The sequence below is a fragment of the Lathamus discolor genome, chromosome 3 (genome assembly GCF_037157495.1).
Source record: "Lathamus discolor isolate bLatDis1 chromosome 3, bLatDis1.hap1, whole genome shotgun sequence".
Taxonomy (NCBI): Eukaryota; Metazoa; Chordata; class Aves; order Psittaciformes; family Psittacidae; genus Lathamus; species Lathamus discolor.
The window spans coordinates 17,501,824-17,525,906 of record NC_088886.1 but is presented as its reverse complement, the minus strand read 5'-3'; the positions used below and the strand labels follow the sequence as shown (position 1 = coordinate 17,525,906).

General features: G+C 43.5%; 2 protein-coding genes across 9 annotated transcripts in view; one reads left to right on the top strand and one right to left on the bottom strand.

The window, feature by feature from the left end:
• PASK (PAS domain containing serine/threonine kinase) overlaps positions 1-7,122 on the bottom strand; it is a 21,383-nt gene extending 14,261 nt beyond the window's left edge. For 4 of the 6 annotated variants that reach the window (XM_065673825.1, XM_065673828.1, XM_065673830.1 and 1 more), the window contains exons 1-6: positions 6,486-6,646; positions 6,059-6,272; positions 3,998-4,227; positions 2,869-3,039; positions 1,375-1,515; positions 690-824 (exon numbers count right to left, since the gene is read on the bottom strand). In XM_065673825.1, the coding sequence (XP_065529897.1) occupies positions 690-824; positions 1,375-1,515; positions 2,869-3,039; positions 3,998-4,227; positions 6,059-6,230 (849 nt within the window). In that variant the 5' untranslated portion in view covers positions 6,231-6,272; positions 6,486-6,646. Of the gene's footprint in view, positions 1-689; positions 825-1,374; positions 1,516-2,868; positions 3,040-3,997; positions 4,228-6,058; positions 6,273-6,485; positions 6,647-6,816 lie in introns of those variants that run through there. The other 2 variants (XM_065673826.1, XM_065673827.1) reach the window with 2 other exon arrangements.
• Positions 6,889-24,083, top strand: PPP1R7 (protein phosphatase 1 regulatory subunit 7). 3 transcript variants are annotated; one of them, XM_065673834.1, is made up of 11 exons: positions 6,889-6,968; positions 7,972-8,049; positions 8,217-8,339; positions 13,413-13,468; positions 14,281-14,346; positions 15,008-15,138; positions 15,916-16,078; positions 19,221-19,337; positions 20,292-20,396; positions 21,338-21,424; positions 23,687-24,083. In XM_065673834.1, the coding sequence occupies exons 2-11, from the start codon at positions 8,007-8,009 to the stop codon at positions 23,861-23,863; spliced, it is 1,068 nt and encodes a 355-aa protein (XP_065529906.1). In that variant the 5' UTR covers positions 6,889-6,968; positions 7,972-8,006; the 3' UTR covers positions 23,864-24,083. The 3 variants fall into 3 exon arrangements, with proteins under 3 accessions (XP_065529906.1, XP_065529907.1, XP_065529905.1); XM_065673833.1 differs by lacking the exon at positions 6,889-6,968 and adding an exon at positions 7,174-7,270; XM_065673835.1 differs by lacking the exons at positions 6,889-6,968; positions 7,972-8,049 and adding an exon at positions 7,074-7,270.

The following is a 24,083-nucleotide window of genomic DNA, read 5'->3' as shown; positions in this document are numbered from 1 at the left end:
ATTCATACAAAATTACACAGGAACCTTCTCAGGAAAAAGAGAGCAGGAAAAGAAAAACAAACCAATCCTGTAACTACCAAAATAAAGAAAGTCTGGTTTCCTAAGGATTTGGAATCCAGTGTTAAACTCCTGTATGAACAGCCTGATGAAGAGGACCAGGGAAGTCCATGCTACAGCTTTCCAGCACTTAAGGCATTAATACAGCCACTTTCAACTACCTAGCTGGCCATTTTAATGGCATTTGCAGGATCTGCGTATCCTTTTAGTCTTTCACTCCTCAGAGTAACATGACTGAATCCACTGAAGAATGCAAAGGAATTTCAAGGAGCTTTCAGAGACAGCATGGTTTCCTAAAAAGCCAGGATTGGAGAAAAGCGTCTTTCACCAGGTTCCACAATGAGAGGTTGAGGCTTGGTCTCTTTCCTAGAGAACAGATAGGAAATATTCTGCCAGCAGCTCCATAAATTTTTCAGGGGACTTCTGCTTCTCTCTGAAAAAGTTTTCTTGTTGCATAAGCAGGAAAAACCATGTGTACCTGTTTTCCAACTGGGAAGGGTACAGAATCAGAGAATGGTTTGGGTTGGAAAGGACCTTAAGATCATCTAGTTCCAACCCCACTGCCATGGGCAAGGATGCCTCCCACTAGACCAGGTTTCTTTGGAAGAACATGGTCGGTGCTTATACTGTACCTTTGGGATTTTTTTGTCTAGAGGAGGGATCTGCACAGAAGGAATCAGGTCCTTTATGTGGAGCCCAACTACTTCTTCCAATGTTGGGTAGCCATGGAGATGGGCAAAATGGAGGTCACATGATGTAATCTCTCCCTTGGGAAGAACATTTACTATAATTTTAGCATTTTAGCCACAGTCCATTCGATCTCTTAACAACAGTTTTGGCAAATATCTAAACAAATGCAGTAAGTTTCATTCTGTAGCCCCTTCATGGATAAAACTAATTAATAAAAACAGGCACAGCATAATGCAATACTACATCAACATGATCATGCAGACAGCCTGCCTCTTGCCATAGGAGAAAAACAAGAGTGTCTAATGTTCCTCACAATGCTTTTCATCGGCAAGCTGATCCCTTCACAAGGGCATCCCTGCCATGAATAACCAACCCCCTGCCAAACCATCACTGTTCAAGTCTAAGATGTCCCTGAAGGAGAAACAGGGTATTTTAATGCGACTTGTTACATATGTGAAGGTGAGCTGTATGGGAGATAGATGCACAGGTCCTGCATGTGCAATACCCATTTCAGGCAGTGCTTCATGTTCACAAACAGTAACACGCCTACTGGCTTTTAGACGTATCTCATTTGCACTTCAGCTCTCACAAACTGCAGACTCATTTGATCATTAGGAAAACACTTACGTCAACTGTGAAGGAAACAGAAGCTGAGAGTCTTTCCACTGGTTCCAGCACAATCACACAACACTGCTTGTCCTTGCTTCTTATTTGCCGCAGCCAGACTGAGACAGGGATCTTCTCTTTGAGATGGCCTATGACATCCACCTTTCCAAAGGATTCAGAAATGTAGTCAGAACTTAACTAGGTTACTTAGCAAGAATTTCAAACAAGAATAAGGTATTAAGCCAAGAAATATCCCTGTCATAGTGCAAAAAACATTGTTTCTTGACTACTAGTTCTTTTACTGGAAGAAACACAGTTTTAATATAGAGATGAAAAGGTTTGCAAATAATTCACTGATGATACACAAAAATGTTATTGCTTTTGTATCTTCTCTTGCTGCCTCAGGAAACCTAAAGGCATTTCCTTCAGCATAAGATATGTGCCAATCTTACACCTTGCATTCATTGAGAAGTGCTTTTCAGAGATACCTTGTTTAAGGAATGTCCCCTGGTGCTAATGAATACTAATGTAACTAATTTTACATTAGTAACATAGTTCTTACTTTCAGCCGCAAAAACAGCAGTTCAGTTTCTTATGGGACGAGATTCTTCCTAAAGCAGAAAATGTTTATCTTATAACCTGCAGTGTTCCTATCAAGCCTTTTATCATTCTTATGTGATCTTGACAAGAAGAGGTTTATAAATAACACAGTGACTCCCATAAAGTATAGCCATTGGAATGGCTGTAGCTTTGAATTAGTGCCTTTATCAGATGTTTAATTTTAATCCTGGATTTCAGTGAATCAAACTTAAAATATTCCACCTCCCCCACCCCCATGCAATTAAGGATTCAGGAAGATCAAGCTCTGAGATGCTGGCAATTTGTACGAAAATAACACACCAAGAAGAATATGAGCTCATTTTCAAAGTATTTTCTAGTGACAACTCACAACAGCAGTGGGAAAAAAATCATTTGGAGACATTTTTCATGCAGCTCTCTTATAAACAACCCTGCTATAGGCAAAATATCAATTCCACTCCTTTGCACCAACTGGGGTGTTTCGGCACAGATATTTCACAGTATTTGACTGACGGTAACTTTGTGATATGCACAATGCAATTTAAAATAATTTTAAAAGTATTTTAAAAGACCAGACAATGGGGAACTTTTCCATAATAGGTTTTTCCATGCTAAGCAATTGTACTGATTTTCTTTTTAAGAAAATCTAATGTCCCTTAAGTTCTGGTTTGGTCAGTCATCATGACTATGCATGCTGGCAGCTGCAAGGCTCTCATGGGTGCCTCTCAAACCATCTTTTGCCCTTTGAATTCCCATATCTGCAAACTTTTAAACCAAGCAGTCCTACAAACGCCATAATTGCCAAATCCCCATAAAGTTAAGTATATCAGGGAATTATATTGAGAATGTTAACAAACCCCAAACAACCAAACCCAAACCAGAGCATACAAAACCACTGTATATGGTGGAGAATATTTTCTTGAACTTTTCACATACCACAGTTCCTGAAACTACAGATGAACATTCATCAGTTTCTATGTACTCCTCACTGACAGCTTCCCATGCCTCTTGACTGGATTTGGATATAAAGTGGGACAACTTTTGACCAATGAGTTCCTCACTGCTGCACCCAAGGAGCTTGCAGGCTTTGTCATTAGCCACCAGGATCTAGAAAAGGGGAAAAAAACCACCAAGCAAATCACCAAAACAAAACAAAGAATAAAAGCTCTAAGTTGTGTTCACATATCATCATCTCCTCAGGCTGTTGATTTAATGTCTTGTAATATCCCTTCCTCCTGGTGGTTCTTTAAAATTCTGCTTTCTACACAAACAGTTCACTAAAGCTTCTTATTCTAGGATATCCCTTGCCCACACATCTTCTTGGTTAAGAGGGTTTGAGACATTGCTTTCCTTTTAGGTTTCCTGATTTCTTTTAACTGTAAATAATTACACCCATAGAGGCAAAACTAAGAAGTTGTATTTACAAGCAAAGCCTGGGCAAGCCACAGAATTTATCCCTGAAGGCATGCAGCAATCACATCAGTCACTGGCATACTTAAGCCTGTGTTACAGAGCAAGTCAGAATTAGGCACCTTTAAGATGGGTAAGCACGAACTGTCAGTTGAAGCTAAAAATGGCACAGCTCTTTAAAGTTTTTGGTACTCAAATTAATATTCATGTTTACTCTCAGAACAGGAGAGAAATTCTCTCTCTCCCAATGCAAAAAGCATATTTATAGGGCAGATAGGGACCTCATGCCATCACAAACCCATCCAAGGGCTGATGCTTAACAAGAAGAAGGCTTGAAGCACCTTCTGTTTTCCTTTCTTCCTTCATGCCACTTCACAGCTGCAGTCTTCTTTATTCCATTTTTCTGTTTGAAAAAAGATTCAAGACAGCTGTGCTTCTGCTACTGCCTTGTATATTTTGCTAACTACAACCTGCAATGGAAGTAAATGTGCTGCCTTTATAAGACTGTTGAGTTTGAGCAGACTATAAAAGACCTTCATGTCACTCCAGCTGCCTTGAGATACACATAAGAGTAACAGGCATTTCAGCCTGTCTGATGTCATACAGCCTATACCAGTTACAGCCTGTTTAGTTTAGCACTTACTACTGCAAATACCTCTGTTGTGTTGACATCCACAGTGAAGATGGCTTTGTTTGGGTTGCATGCAGCAGTTGGGAGGTACTGGCTGGACTCCTCAATGAGGGTAAGCAAACAAGAGCAAGAAGAGCTTCCAATGGAAGTGGAGAGAGAAGAAGAAGCCCACTGAGCTCCTGAGTTACCAAGTTTGCTGCTACAAATGTTATGAGCTGCCAGTGAAGACAAACAGTAAGAGCTCCATTTCTCTCCTGTGGGAAGATAAAAATTAAGATCAGCTATGCAGCTCTACCAGTCTACTACAGTATTAGGGGAATGGATAAAAAACATTTAGCTGTCAGCTGAAGCAACTGTCAAGTAATCCCAAAACACATATTCCTAAATCTTTAAAGAAATTACAAGAAAATAGAATCAATGAAACTAAGGAAAACGGAAACAGTTCTCATAAACATGTCTTTGAATCACAGCCACTGGAACAATTAAACTCAGTCTGTAGGCTAGAAAAAAATTGCCAACATCCATAAGACTCAACCAGACCAGTTCACCTTTGTTTTTCACTTAACAGGGTTTAAAAGGTTTTGAAATCTCTCAAGATTGAAGCTGTTATTAAATGCAATTACAGTAAGTGTTCAAGCCCCTACTAAATACTGCATTAGTCAGAATCCAGTTAATTAACTGTTCAGAAGATGTGACACTGAAATACCTGTGCCCACACCAGTGTTTTATGTTACACAATGCCAAGTGACTGTACTGAAATTTTCAAAGCTTTTGCCTGTAAAAGATGTTTTCTTGGGAAGTGGCATCAGCAGCCAAATGCCATCGCTCCACTCCCAAAGCAGGAAGCAGCTCTGAATGTCTAGCAGTAGCAGACATTCAATAGACTGGTAGAAGCATTATGAACAACTCATCACAAGGACATCTCTGCATTTATGCACTGCATACAGTATGAATATGATCATCACGATAAAGCAGGAAGACTTGTATCTGGATGCACTATGAACTGTCAAGAACTATAAACTCCCAACAGAATCCAGAACAACATCTTTCTCCTCATTTCAAATTCAGGAGATTGCAGGGTGGTCTGATGGCAGCCAGTAACGGTTACCCAGGGACAAGTGCAGGTGCAGATCACCTATCCAGCAACACCTCTCCTGTAAACTCTCCCAGCCTGCAGTAATCATAGAATAGAATCATAGAATAGTTAGGGTTGGAAAGGACCTCAAGATCATCTAGTTCCAACCCCCCTGCCATGGGCAGGGACACCTCACACTAAACCATCCCACACAAGGCTTCATCTGACCTGGCCTTGAACACTGCCAGGGATGGAGCACTCACAACCTCCCTGGGCAACCCATTCCAGTGCCTCACCACCCTTACAGTAAAGAGCATCCTCCTTATATCCAATCTAAACTTCCCCTGTTTTAAGTTTTAACCCATTACCCCTTGTCCTGTCACTACAATCCCTGAAGAAGAGTCCCTCCCCAGCATCCCTATAGGTCCCCTTCAGGTACTGGAAGGCTGCTATGAGGTCTCCACGCAGCCTTCTCTTCTCCAGGCTGAACAGCCCCAACTTTCTCAGCCTGTCTTCATACGGGAGGTGCTCCAGTCCCCTGATCATCCTCGTGGCCCTCCTCTGGACTTGTTCCAACAGTTCCATGTCCTTTTTATGTTGAGGACACCAGAACTGCACACAATACCCCAGGTGAGGTCTCACAAGAGCAGGATCACCTCTTTTGACCTGCTGGTCACGCTCCTTTTGATGCAGCCCAGGATACATTTGGCTTTCTGGGCTGCGAGCGCACACTGCCGGCTCATGTTCATTTTCTCATTGACCAACACCCCCAAGTCCTTCTCTGCAGGGCTGCTCTGAATCTCTTCTCTGCCCAATCTGTAGCTGTGCCAATAATCTATGTAATCTATGTAATCTATGGCTCAGATATTTATTGAACAAGCACTTTCTGGCAGCTACTTATTGCTATCACCTCTAGGTTTGGGAGAGAGGAGGAGGAAGATCTGAAACCTTCTGAAACATATCACTTTCTCTGACAACACATGAACTTGATCTCAAAATACACTGCTCACCAGAGAGAGATGGTCTAAGCCGGCAGAGTTGAGAGAGCTGGCTTTTCCTCCTTTTGCTGGCCCAGGGGTAGGATCGATTTAACTTATCAGAGTCATTCAGGTGAGCATGGTCTAAGCCTACTGATGAAGGCAGAAGGCTCCCTTCAGAGTGACTATAAGTCTCAGCTGCCATTATCACCCTCTGGTTGCCACGCCACACCTAGAGAGCCACCACCTGCAACAGAAACAAGAAATTCAGTCAGGCCCTATTGCTTGAATCACTGACAGGTAACAGCTCCTTCTAACCCAAAGCAGCCCTGTAAGCTATGGCAAGTCTGCAGCTCATTCTCGCATGTCCCACTCAACTTTTTGTCTGTGTTCCTTAACGCAAAAGTTAACAAACGGCCAACTCTCTTGACTATTACCCTGTCCAGGCAGTATAGAATACCTGTGATCGACAGGACAGCTCCACCATATTCTGTAAGAGCCACCAAGCACCCAGCCGCACACGCCGTCCCCGTTCTTGCTCCAGAGTTTTAAAACCTTTGGTAGTTTGGAAAGTAATTCCAGGTTTGGGTCAGCGAGTGCGGCACTGCCAGCCCCACTGCCAGCCCCAGCCCGGCAGCCACCGCCCCTTAGGGCGGTCACCTCACAGCCCGAGGGCGCGAGGAAGTAGGGGGCGGGACTGGGCAGCCGCGAAGACCAATTAGCGAAGGCAGGGGAAGAGCGGCAGAGAGGGGATCCAATGGGAGGCTAGCGCGGGAGAAGGCAAAACTGACCCTGAGTCACGGGCTCTGCGGCTCCTTCCTTCCCTCGCCGCCGCACACCCCGCTGCGAGCCACCGGTCCAGGGCGGCTCTGCGCCCCGCGCTCCGGGGCCGCGAAAGCTGCATGCGGGGGGCACGGGGTGACAGCTATTCTCCAAAGAACCGGTAGGCGGAGCGATAAGGCCGAGAGCAGCTCAAGCCCGCAGCGCTGGCTGAAACGGGGCCGGGTCCCGGGGCCCGCCCTGCCCATGCACGCGCGACTTCCAAACGGCCGCGAGGGAACGCAGGCGCTGCCCCGCCCCGCCCCCAGGGCGCGCTAACCGCAGGGGTGATTGGCTGCGGCGAGCCACCATCGGTGGGCTCTGATTGGCTGTGACGGCTGTTGAGGCGGTTTCCGGAAGGGGGCGGTGGGAGGAGAAGCAATATGGCGGCGGGGAGCGGAGAGGTACCGCAGGAGATGATGGAGGGTGAGGAGAGCCCGCTGGGGCCAGCACGGTCACGGCAGCTGAAGGGGTTGGGACGGCTCGCCCTTCGGGCACTGCCGCTCGGTGGGGCGGCTGCCAGCTGCGCGGGATGGGGCCCTCCACGCTCAGGCAGCGCTTGGGTGTTCACCCCGAGAGCGGCTTCCCCGGGGGGACGGGGCTCTGGTTGGCCGCCGACCCGGGGCGGCCGCCAAAGCCGTGAGCCGCTGTATGTGTGTGTTACCTGGGGCATGGAGTGGTGCTTTCCCTCGCCCCGGCGGCTCCGCGCGAGAGAGGTGGAAGACGTGGGTTTGTGGAGATGACTGATGTAAAAAATAATCAGGAAGAAATCCCCAGGTTTTGCTTTTCCTAAGTCGCCCATGAAACGAGAATAAACAGGGGGGGATGAGGAGCAACAGGGCACTTCAGGGTCCCAGGACCAGGGTAGCCACTAGAGCTGTGGCTGGGTAATGGTGAAGGGAGCTTGTAGGTTGTGCAGAGGAGATGGTTGCTTTTATCTGCAGGGTTTTGTATCTTTTTTTTAATTTTTTTGTCTCCACTTCTTTGTGTCATTGGTACTATTGTACATGATACTGATTTTTATTTTTTTTTTCCTAAAAGCTGTTAAAATGTAATAGTTCTAATTCCATCTCAGTAGTCTTTGGAATTGCACTTCATTGATCTAAGAAATTTCCTTTTTCCTCCAGTCTTCTTCCCAGATTGTTGGTTTTAGGAAGATGTGATGGGAGGAAAAAGTGCATCCAAAATCAAAGTAGAAACAAGGGGTAAGAGGCCTTTTATTTAAGACTAAACCTTTCATTTAGTTAATTTAGGACTTCTACTAACTGCATAGTGGTATATGTGAATCTTGGTTATTGTATCTGCTTGCTACTTCTTCCCGCTACCCCACTGCTGAAAATAGCCTAATTTTGCTATTATGTATCTCACACAGTTGATAAGCGGATTGAGTCAGAGGAGTCAGGAGATGAAGAAGGGAAGAAGCAAGCAGTTCGCTTAGTGACAGACCTCAGTCAGCAGAGCCTGAGAGATGAACAGAATGGAGAGAACTCCACAGGTACCTTGACAACATAAACAGTCACCTTAGGAAGTGTGTCAGTGTTCTGTGCATGTGTGTGTCATTGTTCTGTGTTTCTTGTGGCTATGTGATGGTTGTATTGATGTGAGTTAACAACATGAACCTGCTTTAGACAATCTTCTTTAAAAATAAATTAATGGTAGTGTTATTGCTAAAATAAAGCTGCCTTTTTTGTATGGAGCCACTGATATTAGACTTCTGGTGTTTTCTTATTTATTTATCCATCTGTGTTTCTTTTTGAGGTCTTCAATATCAAAATGCAAAACACTTTTACTCATGCTATTTTTTTGGTGGAAACATAGTAACTTTCTGTGTAAAGATGCTGTAAATGTTTATTAGAAATTAACGTAAGCAGCTTTTCATAATTCTGCTTTAGTGTATGTAGTTTTTTTGCCTAAAAAGTTGCCAGATTGCTTTGGAAGGCAGAGACTCCTATTTCTATATAGATTGAGGGAAGCTGTCAGTTTTTATTACCTATATTTAAAGATTCTAAGATGTATCAAAATTGCATCTTTTTGAATCTTCTTGACTTTCAACTTTTGCTATTGTTTTTATTGCTTGGATTAGAGCATTGGGTGGAAATGCTGACAGACTTTTAAGCCTGTGCATGCTTGATGGAAAGGTTTGCTTTACAGTAGCTTGTATAGAATCTGTCAGAGCAGATGCATTTCTGAAGATGTATGACAATATGACCTGGGCTTCTGGTGCTAGCTAACAATCTGAGATATAATAGCATCCTTTTTATAGAGATGTTCATGTGATTATTATTGGTATGGAAATGGAAGTGAAATAATGCAGCAAACTTCTTGCAGCAAATTTCAGTCTCTTCTTGACTATGCACCTACGGCACTTCTCTCCTAATCTTCACCTTGCCCATTAAAATCTAAACGGATCTAAATGAGTTCTGTGTAGGTGTAACTCATTGTTAATTGCAAAAAAACAAAAAAAAAAATCAAGAAAAAGCAACCCTGTCTATTAATTACAACATGCTGTGGTGATGACTGTAAAAGTATTCAGAGCTCACCTCACAAATTGTACGTCCCAGGTACTATATGATTAACACAACCATGCAGATCAATCACAGTTTTCATTTGCATGCACAACACTGAGTATTTGATCAGCTGACAAAACTTAGCTGTAAGTTCGAGGTTATATATTTTTATGCTGCTCCCCCAGAAATTGCAATACTGGAGAATATACCTCAAGTGATGAACTGTTATTCCAGTGAAAGCAAGAAAAACGCATTCAGATTTGGTGCTGAATTACACTGATATTATTTAATATAAACACCATATCATTACTACTTCTTCCAAAGTGTTAGGATTCTGAAAACTTCTAGGGCAGAAACCAAGCAGAGGGAAAATTTTGGAACATTTGCGTTAGCTTCCGTGCCAGCTTTTGAGTTTCTTGTTTGAATGGAAACTGAAGAGTTTTCTACATTCTCCACAGAAGGTCAGAAATAGAAAGAGCTACAGCAGCTGAAATTTCAACTTCATCATTTATCTGATTCTCTGAGGAATAGTGCCTCTGCTCAGAAAGCTTATAACTTGGCTATTTATGTTTCATGCATATGCAGTTAAGAAGTGTAGTTAGGCTTTTAGTTGCTCTAATGCTTGTGGTACTGTGAACTTACGTAACTCAGTAACTACTGCTCTATACTGCGGAATCTGGGTTTCCTGAATGCCGTCTTTTTTTCCTACATCTGCAAAGCTGTGCAGCCTGCAGGCGTGGGTTACACAGGAATTCACTGGAGTAACTTCACTGCCACAGCAACGTTTTATTCCCCCTTGAGAAACCTGCTGCATTAAAAAGTGTGAACTGAAGCACTGTTTGTATACTAACTGCGTGCAAGTGAAATTGCAGTTCTGCTCGTAAAGTGATGATAAAAGGGTCAGTTTAGAGTGTTCTGTGTCCATTTGATTCATAAATAAAACGTTGATTGACAATTGGTAGGACTGTAAATTGGGTAGAACCATTTTTGTTTCTCTTCTTTGAGAGAAAATGTAGCATTTCCATGCTCATACTGATTTATCAGTGTTACCACTATACACCCGTCACTTAGACTGCTATGTGGGAGAGTGTTTTATACACAGTACATAAACTTTGAGAGTTAGCCTTGTTACATGAATGCCTCCAGTTTTAACATTCTTTTATTTCAGTGAATTTGATACACATATCCTGTGTGATGTGGTTTTGCACCTTTGGACTTGAGTGCCTTTTTTCCTCAGGCTGGCTCTACCAGCACTGGTTGCTTAAAGCCATATGGCAAAAAATATGAGGAGCTACCCTTTGACAGATCCCAGAACAAAGTATTTAACATATTGCCAAAGCTTCATATGTATGAAGTGGTCTGTAGTGGCTGCTGTGATGGAACTCGTAATTTTTCTGCCAGCCAAATAAAGCCAAAGTTTTTTTTACCCAAGTTATTTTCTTGGAAGAAGAATCTATTCTTTTATTTACAGAGTGCATGACTGGCTTTGTTTGACAACTTTAAAGTCTCAAAAGGAGAAGTTCATTCACCATAAGCACTAACTACTAGTACAGCTTAATACGAGGAGAACAGTTTTGGGTTTTATGTGATATCTGAAATAACTGTTGTTCCAAACTTGGACCATGTTCCTGTTGGCTGTATGTTCAGCTAGGTACTTGTTTGGGTTGCAGCACTTTGTGCTGGTGGCCTTTGCACCTTAGAAATAGGTCAGATAGATGCAGCCTTGGTAGCAGCAGGATAGGGTGTCCCACTGCCCTGCTTAAGTGCACAGCTCCTCATCTGGAAATAAAATAATAAAATCCAAGTGATGTCCACTGCTAAAATGTTGACTGGTGTGTGTATGTATGTATGCATGCATGTCAGTTTTGGTGGCATTTCTATACCACAATTAAATGTCACCAAACCTACTGGCTCATTTTGCATCCCTGAAGTACCATTTATGCTTCCTACGAATTTATGCTATAAAGAATATTAAAAATGAGGAACAGAGGATTGCTTTTCAGTTGTAACTTTTTAAGTCAGTTCAGTTAGTGCTCTTTCCTGTTTGAATGCCTGAGGAGTAGCCTGGTAATGATGGTGCATGGAGCTATCAAAACCTTGGCGTTTGATAGCAGTATTAAAGACTATAATGCTTGTACTGTTCATCCTTACAGTACTACTTAATGGTGCCAAGCATCAGCAGGTAAACACTTGTGAAGTATAAGAGACATTTGGCATTTGCAAGGATGCTGTAACCATGCTGGACTATAAAAATAGTGATTACTTCTGGGTTAATGGAACTACATGTGGTAGTGCAGGAGTTAATGCAAAGCCTTGGGATGTGACTAATTTAAGTTTTTTAGTTTTTTGGTACAGAAGCTAAACACAGAAGGGGAAAGGGGTTGCATATTGTATGTCTGTTTTGCAGAGTCAAATTAGACTTTCTTTGGAAGCTGATGCAACTAGCACTCTGCCTTCAACAAATGGGAATCAGGCATGAATTATTCAGCATGAATTTATCCAGTAAACTTCACTCCTTCTTGTGTTGTGCAAGCATAGCAAATGTTGGGTTGTCTTCCAGAGCTATAAACACATTTTCCAAGAAAAAGTATGCAGCGTGATAGTGTTTTTCTAGCATATTAGTGAGTTCAGTCAAACAAAAGAAGGGAGGTCCACCGAATCACAGAATTGTTAGGGCTGGAAGGGACCTCTGGAGATCATCTAGTCTGCCAAGGCAGGCCCACCTAGAGCAGGTTACACAGAAACACATCCAGGTGGGTATTTAATGTCTCCAGAGAGGGAGACTGCACAATGTCCCAGGGCAGCCTGTTCCAGTGCTCTGCCACCCTGAACATAAAGTTCTTCCTCAAGTTGAGGTGAAACTTCTTGCGTTTTGGTTTATGGCCATTGCTTCTCATTCTCTTGCTGGGCGCCACTGAAAAGAGCCTGGCACCATCCTCCTGGCACCTGCCGTTGAGATATTTATATTCATTAATGAGATCCCCTCTCAGTCTCATCTTCTCTAGACTGAACAAGCCCAGCTCCCACAGTCTCTTATAAGAAAGATGCTCCAGACCCCTGATCATCTTTGTGACCCTCTGCTGGACTCTCTCCAGTAGCTCGTCTTTCATGTACTGAGGAGCCGAGAACTGGATGCAGTACTCCATATGTGGCTTCACCAGGGTTGAGTAGAAGGGGAGGATCACCTCACTTGACCTGCTGGCCACACTCTTCCCAATGCACCCCAGGACACTCTTGTGCCTCCTGGCCACAAGGGCACACTGCTGGCTCATAGTCAACTTACCACCTACCAATACTCCCAGGTCCCTCTCAGCTGAGCAGCTGTCTAGTAGGTCAGCCCCCAGCCTGTACTGGTACCTGGGGTTCTTCCTCTCCAGGTGCAGGACCCTATTCTTGCCCTTGTTGAACCTCATTAGGCTTCTCTCTGCCCAGTTCTCCAGCCTATCAAGGTCCTGCTGGATAGCAGCACAGCCTTGAGGTGTATCAGCCACTCACCCAGCTTTGTATCATCAGCAGACTTAATCCAGGTTGTAGATAAACAACTTGAATAAGACTGACCCAGATCCGTGGGAACACCACTGAAAAAAATCTATGCAGGTGTGCGCACAACATTGACAAAAGCTGACAGTAATTAGGAAAGAAAAGATAAGGGTGGGGTTGCTGAAATACTTGTTCCTTCCTGGCACTGTCACTAGACAGTTAAGAGTTCTTGGCCATGTTTTAGGTTATCAGAGGAGCACAGGCACTCTGGGAGGTGTATATCAGGGGGATGATGGCCATAAGTGTAAAGAAAAGGAATCCTGCCCCAGCCTTCAGGCAGCATTATCCAGCAGCCACACAGGCATGTCATTTGCATCTAGGCAAAACTTCTGTTAAGAGAGCTTGGTGTTTAGCTGTCACCATGAAAGCCAAATAGGTGAAGAATATTTTTGATGAAACAGAGTACCTGAACTGTGCATCTTCTGAGGAGCATTTGCTCCCTTTGCGTCTCTAGATGTTAGCCATTGTTATCTTCCTTAGCTGTCAGGTAGAACTTCATAATATATTTGCTTCTCCTGCAGAAGAAGCAGAGACACCAGTGGACATGGAAACAATTAGCCTGGACCCAGAAGCTGAGGTAAAGGCAGATTTTTGTCCTTACGGGCTTTATACAGCAGGAAGAAAAGGTCTAGGCAAAGGCAAGTATTGAAACCCAGTTAAAAGATCTAATTCTTCTGGAGGTGCTGGCTACCAGTGAGCTGATTGCTGCTGTCAAACCTATGATTTGTAACTGGCACAGATATTTAGCCAGCTTTGTGTCTTGGCATTGACAGCCTCATGAGCCAGTTAGCTGCAGAGGTTTTGAGTGTGGGTGGGGTGAAGTGCTCTATTTCTCTTTAATTAACTGACCTGCAAAACTGGAACTTCTGAGGCAGGACAGCACGGATGTGAAGTGCATCGGCTGATTGCCAGTGCAGAGTTAACATTCACAGAATGACCAGGTTATTTGAACTATCAGTGGTTCCTGTTAATGTGACACCTGGAACTGAAAATAGCTAAGTGTGTTCCAGTTCAGCGCTAGCAAAGTGGGTAAGAGAATGTTATGCAACACTTCACTCATGCTAGACAGCAGAATTTGTCTGTCTCAGTAAACTCAGAAATTACTGCAAAAGATTTCTGATTTTGGCAAAACAATGCTCAGACTCAGGAAAGGGCTGTTGCCTTTTCACAGATACTGTGTTTTCAGTTGACAGACTTAGGCAGACTTAGACTGCTTCCCCTGGGGTTGGTAAAATCATGTACCAAACCCTGTTTTCACTAGCTTTTTGAAGGGAAGTTTTAATGTGTTACACATTTTGTAAGTCTATCATTTTCCTTAGAACAAAGTACCAGGTTGGTCTTTGAAAAGTGTTTTAAAACAACTTCTGAATCCTTCCATTTCTCTTTCAGGATGTTGACTTGAATCATTTCCGAATTGGGAAGATTGAAGGATTTGAGGTGCTCAAGAAAGTGAAGGTATCAGTCTTAAGGAATAGAGAATGCCTCTTGGAATTTGAGAATGACCTTTAAGAGGGCAGATATAGGTTGAGATCCTGATGAGTTCACTTCAGGTTTAACTGAAGGAGATAGTGTTTATCTATTTGTCAAGTAATGAAAATCCTGGGGTTTTACAAGTTGGTTTTATAAGTGAGTGAGAAAAAACACATCAGGGTTTATCCTAAGGGGTACTTTCTGTACATGCACAGCAAGTTTAACAGAATAATATAGATTAGAAAGGACCTCTGGAGAGCTCTAGTAAAGCCCTGCTCAAAGTAAGTTCAGTTAGAGCATGTTGCTTAGGGCCTTCTCCAGCCAAGCTCTTGAGTATTTCCAAGGAAGGAGATTACATAGTCTCTCTGAGGTCTTGTTATAGTGTCTGACCATCTGTGTGGTAAAAGATTTCCTTCTGTAGAGTTGGAATGAAAGAAGAAAAGATTCTATTAAAAAAACCAATAACCACCAACCAAAAAAAACCAGCCCCACAAAAAAGCCCTAAACAAAACACAACAACAACAAAAAAGCCCCAAACCAAAACCCAACAGAACTTAATGGGGAAAAAAAGCCAAAGCACTTTATTATCTGAATGCCATTCATATCCATTTTCCTGTTTGTTTTCAAACTTTTCCCCAACTATTAGACTCTGTGTCTCCGTCAGAATTTGATTAAGCGCATTGAGAACCTGGAGCAATTGCAGACCTTGCGGGAACTGGATCTCTATGACAATCAAATTCGGAAGATTGAGAACTTGGAGTCTCTGGTGGAACTTGAGTGAGTCCAGGGGAATCACCAGGATTAGTTTGAGGGTGGTTTGCTGTGCACTGAGTTACTCAGGCTGCGCTTATTCCAGTGTTTATCACTCAGGCCTTTCTCATGATTCAGTTGGGTGCTGCGAAGGGTAATGTCTGTTATCTGTTAACATTTAACTGTGCAGTCAACTAGTTTCATTAACCTGAAGCTCACCAGGGACAGTCAGCTGGAAATGAAACACGTGCTGCATAAGGCAGTTCGAGTGATAGGTGATAGCAACTTCTGTGCAGGTGTGGAAGCACTCAGGCACCCCTTGCTCTTGGCAGCAAGAGCTTGGTATAACAGGCTTTTATTCCTGACAAGAGATTTCAGGTGAGATTAGGACTTCTTATGATGGGTGTTAGGGAAAGAGGAGTGCTCTTCACAGTTTCATGCTTAGGGGAGGCCTTGATATCGTCCTGTAAAAGGCAGATCATGTAGGCATGTATCTTTCCCAGGGAGTGTTCAGTAGTGAAGATTGGCTTCCTCCCACAGTGGTACTGCATGGCTGGGCAAAACAGTGGCTGTCTTCTGCATGTGACAGACTATCTTTTTTCCCTGACACACTATAGAAGTATCTTGAAAGTTATATTTGTTGCCATCTCCAATAAAAATAAATAACACTTATGACTATAGCTTTAAGACCTAGGAGAATCCGATCTCTGCAGATAGTGAGGTTCTCCACCAATTTACAAGTGTCTCTTCCAGAGTCATCTGCACCTGATGGACTGAAGTGGCCTTTGTTTTGTTTTACCTCAGGATCCTGGACATCTCCTTTAACGTTCTGCGACACATTGAAGGACTTGATCAATTTAGCCAACTTAAAAAACTCTTCCTTGTCAACAACAAAATCAGCAAAATTGAGAATTTGAGCAACTTGCAGATGCTGCAGATGTTAGAGTTGGGATCCAATCGAATTCGGGTAGGCTTGCTCTGCAAGATGTAAGCTGGAGAGTTCTGAGCTCTTTGGCTTGGGATTAACCTTTTCTGAAAGTGCACTTCATTGACTTGCACTTGGAGTTTTGTTCTTGTTATTGTTCCAGTCATTTAATGTGTAATTGCCTATTGCTGTGCATGCTGTGTGCTTTAATCATGTGTGCATGGAGTGGCTGGCTACTAAAATACTGTTTGTTAATTTCTCTTTAGCAAACTCATGCAACCCATGTGTGTTGCCTTTTGCAGGTGATGGTTTCCTCCTGCTACAGAGTACTTCTGTATCATAAAGTTTGTGACTTTTTCAATGTAGGTGATTTAAAATTTATTCCACTTAAGGAGAAGCAGTTCTGACTAGTCTGTCCTTCGTTAAGGTATGCTTCCCTGCATTTTGCCCAGTTTGTAAGAGAACTGGTGAAAGAGAAGACACAAAAGACTAGCCACGTGCAAAGTAAACTATTGATCTTTAGAAGCTTTTTCCAATTCTGTACACTTTAGATAATACTTCTAACAGATGAGTGCATTTAAGTCTGAAAATTGTGTAAGTTGGTGCTCCTCATTTATAGTATCTGAAAAATTACTTGTTAGGCTGAAAGAGCAAATTAGGGAAAGAACTGTTTGTCCTCTCTATTTCAAGCCTTGTGCAAGCACACTTCTCTTTCTGGAAAAGCAAATTTCAGCTATTATAACAGCCTTTTAAGGCAGACATGTATGCTGCTTTTATGAATTGGAAAAAATTTATTTTGCTCCTAAAGGTAAATTGGACTGAATTATTTTCCATCAAAAACAAATTCTATTTTGTAAATGAAATTACTTAGGGGAATAAATCTAGAGTGTGAGAACATCAGCCAGTTCAGGTGAGTGATCAGGAACCTTGGAATTTATGTAGGTAGGGGAAACATGATTTAGAGAGAGAGGCACTTTCCTTTATTCAGCTATAGGCTAAGCACACTGATCCTTACACCTCAAAAGCTGGGTTAAGCAAGAGTGTGCTGTCTTCCATATCTAAGCATCACTACCTTCTGCAAAAAGAAACAAATCAGCTAGATTTCTGAATTGATACTTAGGTGGTACATTGCCACTAATATTGTCAAGCCAAAGAATATCTTTTAAACAATTAGGTTACTTTTATTTTGTGTGTTTTCTCAGCACTGAGCCTGAGCATATTAACAAAACAACCCAGAGCCCAGAGTTATCACTGTATGGGTAACATACATATGCTTGTATTGTGGAATTGGTGAGCTTCTTAAATTACTTCATTTTTAGCAGTGTTTTTCTGTTTATCTGCTAATTCTGTTCTTCAGACACCTCTGCTCTATGCTGCTAATGGCTTTACTGGAGTGGTTAACCTGTGTCTAGGCCAGGCATGAAGAAATACATCTCATGTTAATTGGGGTGCCTAGAACTCTATAGCTTTCTGTTGGGAAGGTGCCCTTGCTTTGTGCTTTACAGGTGGGCATATTCTTACTCTTTAGGGTAAAAGCCTATGGACTCTGTTCAGGCAGCGTTCTTGGCTCTGAGGTGCCTCATATACTCATCCCCTGTGCATTAAAGCTTCCGCAGTAATGCTGTCTTAGTCATTTTGCTGCAAACTCTAACCTTTTGGAGTGAGTCAGTCACGACTTACTAAGCACTTGCAGTTCTGTTCCTTTTGTATGAATGGTGGAGAGGCAGAACTTCATGCTTGAGCTGACACATTTCATGCTTTTTTCCAGACTTGAACTGAGGCAACTATAAGGCAAGCAGTTATTTATTTGCTCCTTAGATCTTTTTCCCCTCATGTCCATCTGTTTCATACTTTCACTTACCTGTGGCTTTTTTATAGTTTTAAGGACTGTTTTTTTCCCCTGACTATATCTTCTCAGTATCCTCAAGAGTCACAAGTATTTCCTCCTCGTGGCTGGGGGAGCTACCAATGAGCAGCAAATCTATCATTTTCTTGCAAAGTCAAAACAGGGGTAAGTCCACAGGCTAGAAGGAGGGTGAATCCAAATCTGAGCTGATAAACATCTTATGTTGAATCTGGTGGCAGTTGCGGGATAGAGGTTGAAAAGCTGCTTTCCTTTCCAGAGGGTATCTCTGAATTCATAGTGTGTGTGTTTGTGTCCATCTTCCTCTTCCTTTATACATGTGCAGGTAAATATGCACACACACAAACACACAGTAGCCTAAGGTGTGGTAGGACTCAGTAGCCTGTCTTACCAGCACTACTAGTCTCTGAAACTGCCAGACAAAAAGGATGTGGGAAAGCTGAGATGTCACAAGGTACCAAGCACCCAAATCCTCTGTTTTCTTCAGTTTAAAGGAGCCTTTATTAAAGCCCACCCTTTTCCCTTTTCTTGCCTTTTTTTCTCTCTTCTCTTCATGCTTTCTGGTGCCCCTTCCTTTGTAAATAAAGAATTCTTGATGCCTCACAGAGATCCTTACTCTCTCTCACTGAAGGCTGAGCTCAGGACTTAAACTGGTGTAGCGTATATATTCTGCCAGTAGCATGTATATTTAAAACATGTACATCACTTTAATTGGTCTGTGTGTGTTCTGCCAGTAGGAAGAATATGTAGTCAGTAGTTAAATATATGAACACATACACCCATGATACAGTTAACCCTGCTCATGATAGCTGTTGTGCAGATAAGCTGAAGAGCTTGTCTCTGTCTTATGTGGTCACGGGTGGGCATTTGCAAGTTGTATTTTCTTCTTCCAGATTCTCTTTCCATTCACTAGTGACAGATTTTTCTTGCTTCACAAATGAGCGTCTCCTGCCCAGAATGCACCTTGTGGCACAGGGAATGTCATTTGCAGTGCTCCCTGAGCCTTTCCATTCTCTGCTCTTGCTGCCTGGGCAGCACAGGCAACAGCTGGGGCAGTGACACAGCCCTCGCTGTGTTGAATAGCAGTGCCACAAGCCAGCTGTCACATGAGCTGAGGTTCACTGTCGCTGCACAGTCCTGCACTTACTCTTGGGTCACAAGGGAGGCCCTACCTTGTGCATGCTTTGTGTTGTGGAATTGACAAGTTTGTGTTTCTCAGGAGTGCAGCTCTGTGGATTAAGGCTAGAAAATGTCAAGCACATCTACAGGTTGGAGTTCTGCATCGCAGCAATAACACTGTGTCCTTTGGTCATTTTGCAGGTAATTGAAAACATCGATGCCTTGGCTAATCTTGACAGTCTGTTCCTTGGAAAGAATAAAATCACCAAGCTCCAGAACTTGGATGCACTGACAAACTTAACTGTGCTCAGTATACAGGTAATAGTTCTACTTTGTACTATTACGTTTGAACAGCCTTGGTTATATGAACAGCCTTGTAATTTATGATAAGCTCTTCTGAATCAGCAGGTCTTCAGTGTTTGAGTCAAACTCCTGTACTGGAACAAAGTGTGATATTTTTTGTGCTGACTTTTCTCATTCTTACATACTAAATGAGATTGACAGGCACTGATAAAATTATAAAACAAATACTTGATTTTTATGCAAGAAAGACAGGAAATTTATGTTATCCTCCATTTCCTTCCTGAAATACAGTTTCCTAACACATTACAATAACACCAAATGAGTTACGCCCAGGGAGTTGTTATATGGGCTCGGTGTCACTAACCTCTTCCTGAAGAGGGAAGAAACGTGAACAAGCCTGTACTAAATGAAATCTGTCCTTAACGAGCTGATGGAAAGTTTCTTTTTAAAAGGTGGAATAAAAGACACTCAACAAATTTCTTTCACTGAGTCATCTTCTCGTCCATATGACAATGGCAGTGTATTCTGGTACCTCTTACAGCTGTTGGTGAGGCATGCTCACTACATGTTATAGCACCTGTGCGCATCGTTATTCTATAGGATGTAAAGAATAATCTTCTGTGGAGTGTACTGGGATTGAAGTGTTGTAACTCCTGTTCTGACCCTTCCATTGAAAAGACTTAAAGAATTAATGCTATTAAGACCTAGGCCTGTCCAAAGACACCAAGTGGAAAACTTTCAGGCTGCAACTTTTGATGGGAAGTTCAGAGTCTGATTCTTCTAAACTTAAATGCCTTGGCTTGATGGAACAAGCTGAGCTCATGAGATCAGTGTGGACCCAAGCAGACTATTTCCCCTGCCCATCCATACTTCAGATGGATGAATATATGAAATACATGCTTTTTCTTCAGTAACTCCCCTGGGTTTTAGTTTGTTTAGAGTGGACTTAAACTGTTGTTCCGCTTTCAGAATAACCGTCTGACCAAGATCGAGGGGCTGCAGAGCTTGGTGAATCTGCGTGAGCTGTACCTCAGCCACAATGGCATTGAAGTCATCGAGGGACTGGAGAACAATGTGAGCAGGCTCTTGCCAAGTGTGGGACAGGGCTGTTGCCCCACACTGCTCCTGTTAGTGGCTGTGTTTGTCTGGAAGCTTTTGTTCCTCAGCTTCCCCATTTGTATTTGGGGTCCTCAGTCTCTTCAGAAGACCACAAAGATCTAAGTATTTGTTATGTTAAAATATCTTGCATGGGTGAAGCTTCTCCAGAGCTTCTGGAGTAGATGTATTGTCATGACCTGAGGAGGCGAAAGACGAGATGTGATTAATGCAGTAGCCTGGCTGATCTTCAGCAGTGGAGAGACTGATGGCCACAGCTGGCTGTCTCTGCTGCAGCCTTTCGGACACCAGATTGTAGATACCCAAGGAGGAGGTCTCAGTGTGACAGCAGCTGGAGCTGGGACTAAGAGAGACAAGCTGTGGCTTGTGGCTTCATGTAAACACACATTTCTAGAAGTCTGGATAGGATTGATTTCACAGAAGCCTGTAATGTTTTCATTCTTGCCTGACAGTAGATGGCATTGTGAGAGAGCAGAGACAGTCTGGAACTTAGTTGGCTGGCAAGGCAGGAAAACATAAAACTTCTAAAACTTGATTTTCTTCCTGCCAAAAGTTTTTCAACTCTGCTGCTCAAGAAGACACTTAAGAGCTGATTTTTAATGGGTTTCTCTTCTTAATGTGCTGCAAGGAAAGCTCACTTTTTAGGAGTCCTCAGCTGGCAGTTGCCATCTGGCCAGTGATTGCTTTCATTTTTTCCAGAGGGACTGGGAGGTCAGTGACCCAGCTGAATTAAAACAGTATTCCTTGCTATGTTTAGGCAGCGAGAGTTCTTGTGCTGCGTGCAAGAGGCTGGCAATAAAGTGTCTGCTTCTGACAGTTTCCAGCTCTGGGCCTGGAAAAACTGAGGCAGAGAAGATGAAAGGAAACTCAATCTAATGTTTCTGTGTTTGTTTGTCTAGAACAAACTCACAATGCTGGACATTGCAGCCAACAGAATCAAGAAGATTGAAAATGTCAGTCACCTAACAGAGCTGCAGGAGTTCTGGGTAAGCACAGCCTGGAGCTGTTCCTGAAATGTCTACAATGGTGAAAGAAGCCTTTCTGGTAGGGAGCAGTGGGAGGGTGGTGTGTACTTGTGTGTCTTGGAGTAAATTCTTCCTGTTCTGGTGATCAGCTTTAAGATCTTGACAGTCTGCATGGACAGAGTAACTGACGGTTTCCTCAGGGGAAAGAGTTGAGCTTAAAAACTTCTTTGCAGGGCTTTGCTTAGTGTTAAGGAGCCTGTCTGTACCTAGGAGATAGCCCCTGCCTTCACATGTATGATGGTTATGAAACAGCCCTACTGTGTCCTATTTTTGCAGATCTCATCTTTCCTTAAGTGAACATGACAGTGTAATGGGGGCAAGCTGATACTGTCTCACCAGTGCAGTAGAGCACAGTACCTGTTTAGAGCAGAGTTCGCATGTTCATGTCATGAAGAAAACAAAACTATCTTCTTACATCCATTCCTGTGAGGTGGATAACTGTTTAGGGTTGCTTCTGTTTCTTTCTGGCACCCTAAATAGGTAAGCCCTTTGTCATTCATAAGTCAGGTCAGGAAACATGCAGAGACACCCCCTCCTGAAACATAAAGTCCTTTAACACCTTAAGGAAGCAGAATTTCAAATCCTAGAGACTCCAGGAATCTTCTGACAGTTTCCCAGCACCACCTCCCCAGTGGAGGGACTAAGACATCTGAAGGTCCAGTGACCTGGCTCAGGTAATGCTGGGATGAGCTGTAGCAAAAGGAAAGATCTAGCAGGTTTTCTTCAGGATCTTAGACCAGGGTGTTAACTACAAAGCCTTCTTCAGCTGGAACACTGCCAGTTCCCATGAAGAAGCAGTTTTCTTTCACTGAACTGGCTAGTGGGACACAGCTGGAGAAAACAGAGCTGCTTATCTGCCATGCAGCAAAGAGAAGAGCAGAGCAGAGATTCAGAGCGGCCCTGCAGAGAAGGACTTGGGGGTGCTGGTCGATGAGAAACTGAACATGAGCCGGCAGTGTGCGCTCTCACAGCCCAGAAAGCCAACCGTATCCTGGGCTGCATCAAAAGGAGCGTGACCAGCAGGTCAAAGGAGGTGATTCTGCCCCTCTGCTCTGCTCTTGTGAGACCTCACCTGGAGTATTGTGTGCAGTTCTGGTGTCCTCAACATAAAAAGGACATGGAACTGTTGGAACAAGTCCAGAGGAGGGCCACGAGGATGAGCAGGGGACTGGAGCACCTCCCGTATGAAGACAGGCTGAGGAAGTTGGGGCTGTTCAGCCTGGAGAAGAGAAGGCTGCATGGACACCTCATAGCAGCCTTCCAGTATCTGAAGGGGGCCTATAGGGATGCTGGGGATGGACTCTTCATTAGGGACTGTAGTGACAGGACAAGGGGTAATGGGTTAAAACTTAAACAGGGGAAGTTTAGATTGGATATAAGGAGGATGCTCTTTACTGTAAGGGTGGTGAGGCACTGGAATGGGTTGCCCAGGGAGGTTGTGAGTGCTCCATCCCTGGCAGTGTTCAAGGCCAGGTTGGACAAAGCCTTGTGTGGGATGGTTTAGTGTGAGGTGTCCCTGCCCATGGCAGGGGGGTTGGAACTGGATGATCTTAAGGTCCTTTCCAACCCGAATTATTCTATGATTCTACAAATTTCCCACTTTACTGTGGATGCCCAGTGCAAGGAGCTACAGTTGTTGAGGGGTACCAGGGCAAATACATTGATCCTTTATGTAATATATATGTTACTATTTTTAAAGGTGGTGGTGGTCTAGTGACTGCCTCTGTATTCAAAAGCAACAGGTGGCTGAAGTCTCTAGGTTGGACAGCACATGGCCACCTTGCACACTTGCCTTTCTTGCCCAGGCAGGTGAAGCGTTCATTCCTTTGCATGGGAATCCCTCTGCAGTGCCACCACTGAGGCAGCTCCCAGGCTGAGCGGGGCAGAGCCTGAACAGGAGAGCTCAGTGCTTTCTTTGGTGTAGAGGAGCAGGTTTTGTGGGGGAGAGGGGAAAATGTCACTTCTCACATCAGTTCTCACGTCAGTTTGGGACCTTTTTTAATGTTTCCTGGGAAGTCATGAAAGTAACGATGGATGTTACAGTAGAAGAAACAGTTAACAAAGACTTCCGACCCTTAAATGAACAGCGTATGGGCTGGGACACTACAGATTGTCTCAGTGTCTGGGTAGGGCTTTCCCAGCACTGCTATGGGTAGTTTCCTGCTCACCATGCTTACTTTGGCAGTGCCTGTGTGTGTGAGGGTGCCTGTGTGTGCTCTGCAGATGAATGATAATCTGGTCGAGAGCTGGAGCGACCTGGATGAGCTGAAGGGAGCAAAGAACTTGGAAACAGTCTATCTGGAGCGAAACCCCCTGCAGAAGGACCCCCAGTACCGGCGCAAGATCATGCTGACCCTCCCCACTGTCCGGCAGATCGATGCCACCTTTGTTCGATTCTGAGCCTCCTGCTGCCCTCTCTCTCCCCTGCCCTCCTTGCAGCAGTGTCCCAGCTGGGTTTTTTATCCACTTACGACTCACTCCCCAGGTCTTCAGTACACTGACACTCGCAGAGCAAATGGTCCAGCAAAAGCACTGAATACCAGATCTTGTGTACAATGCACTCATCGTTTTTGAAATGTTGTTGTTATAATAATAATTATTAAATCTTAACACAAGAGGC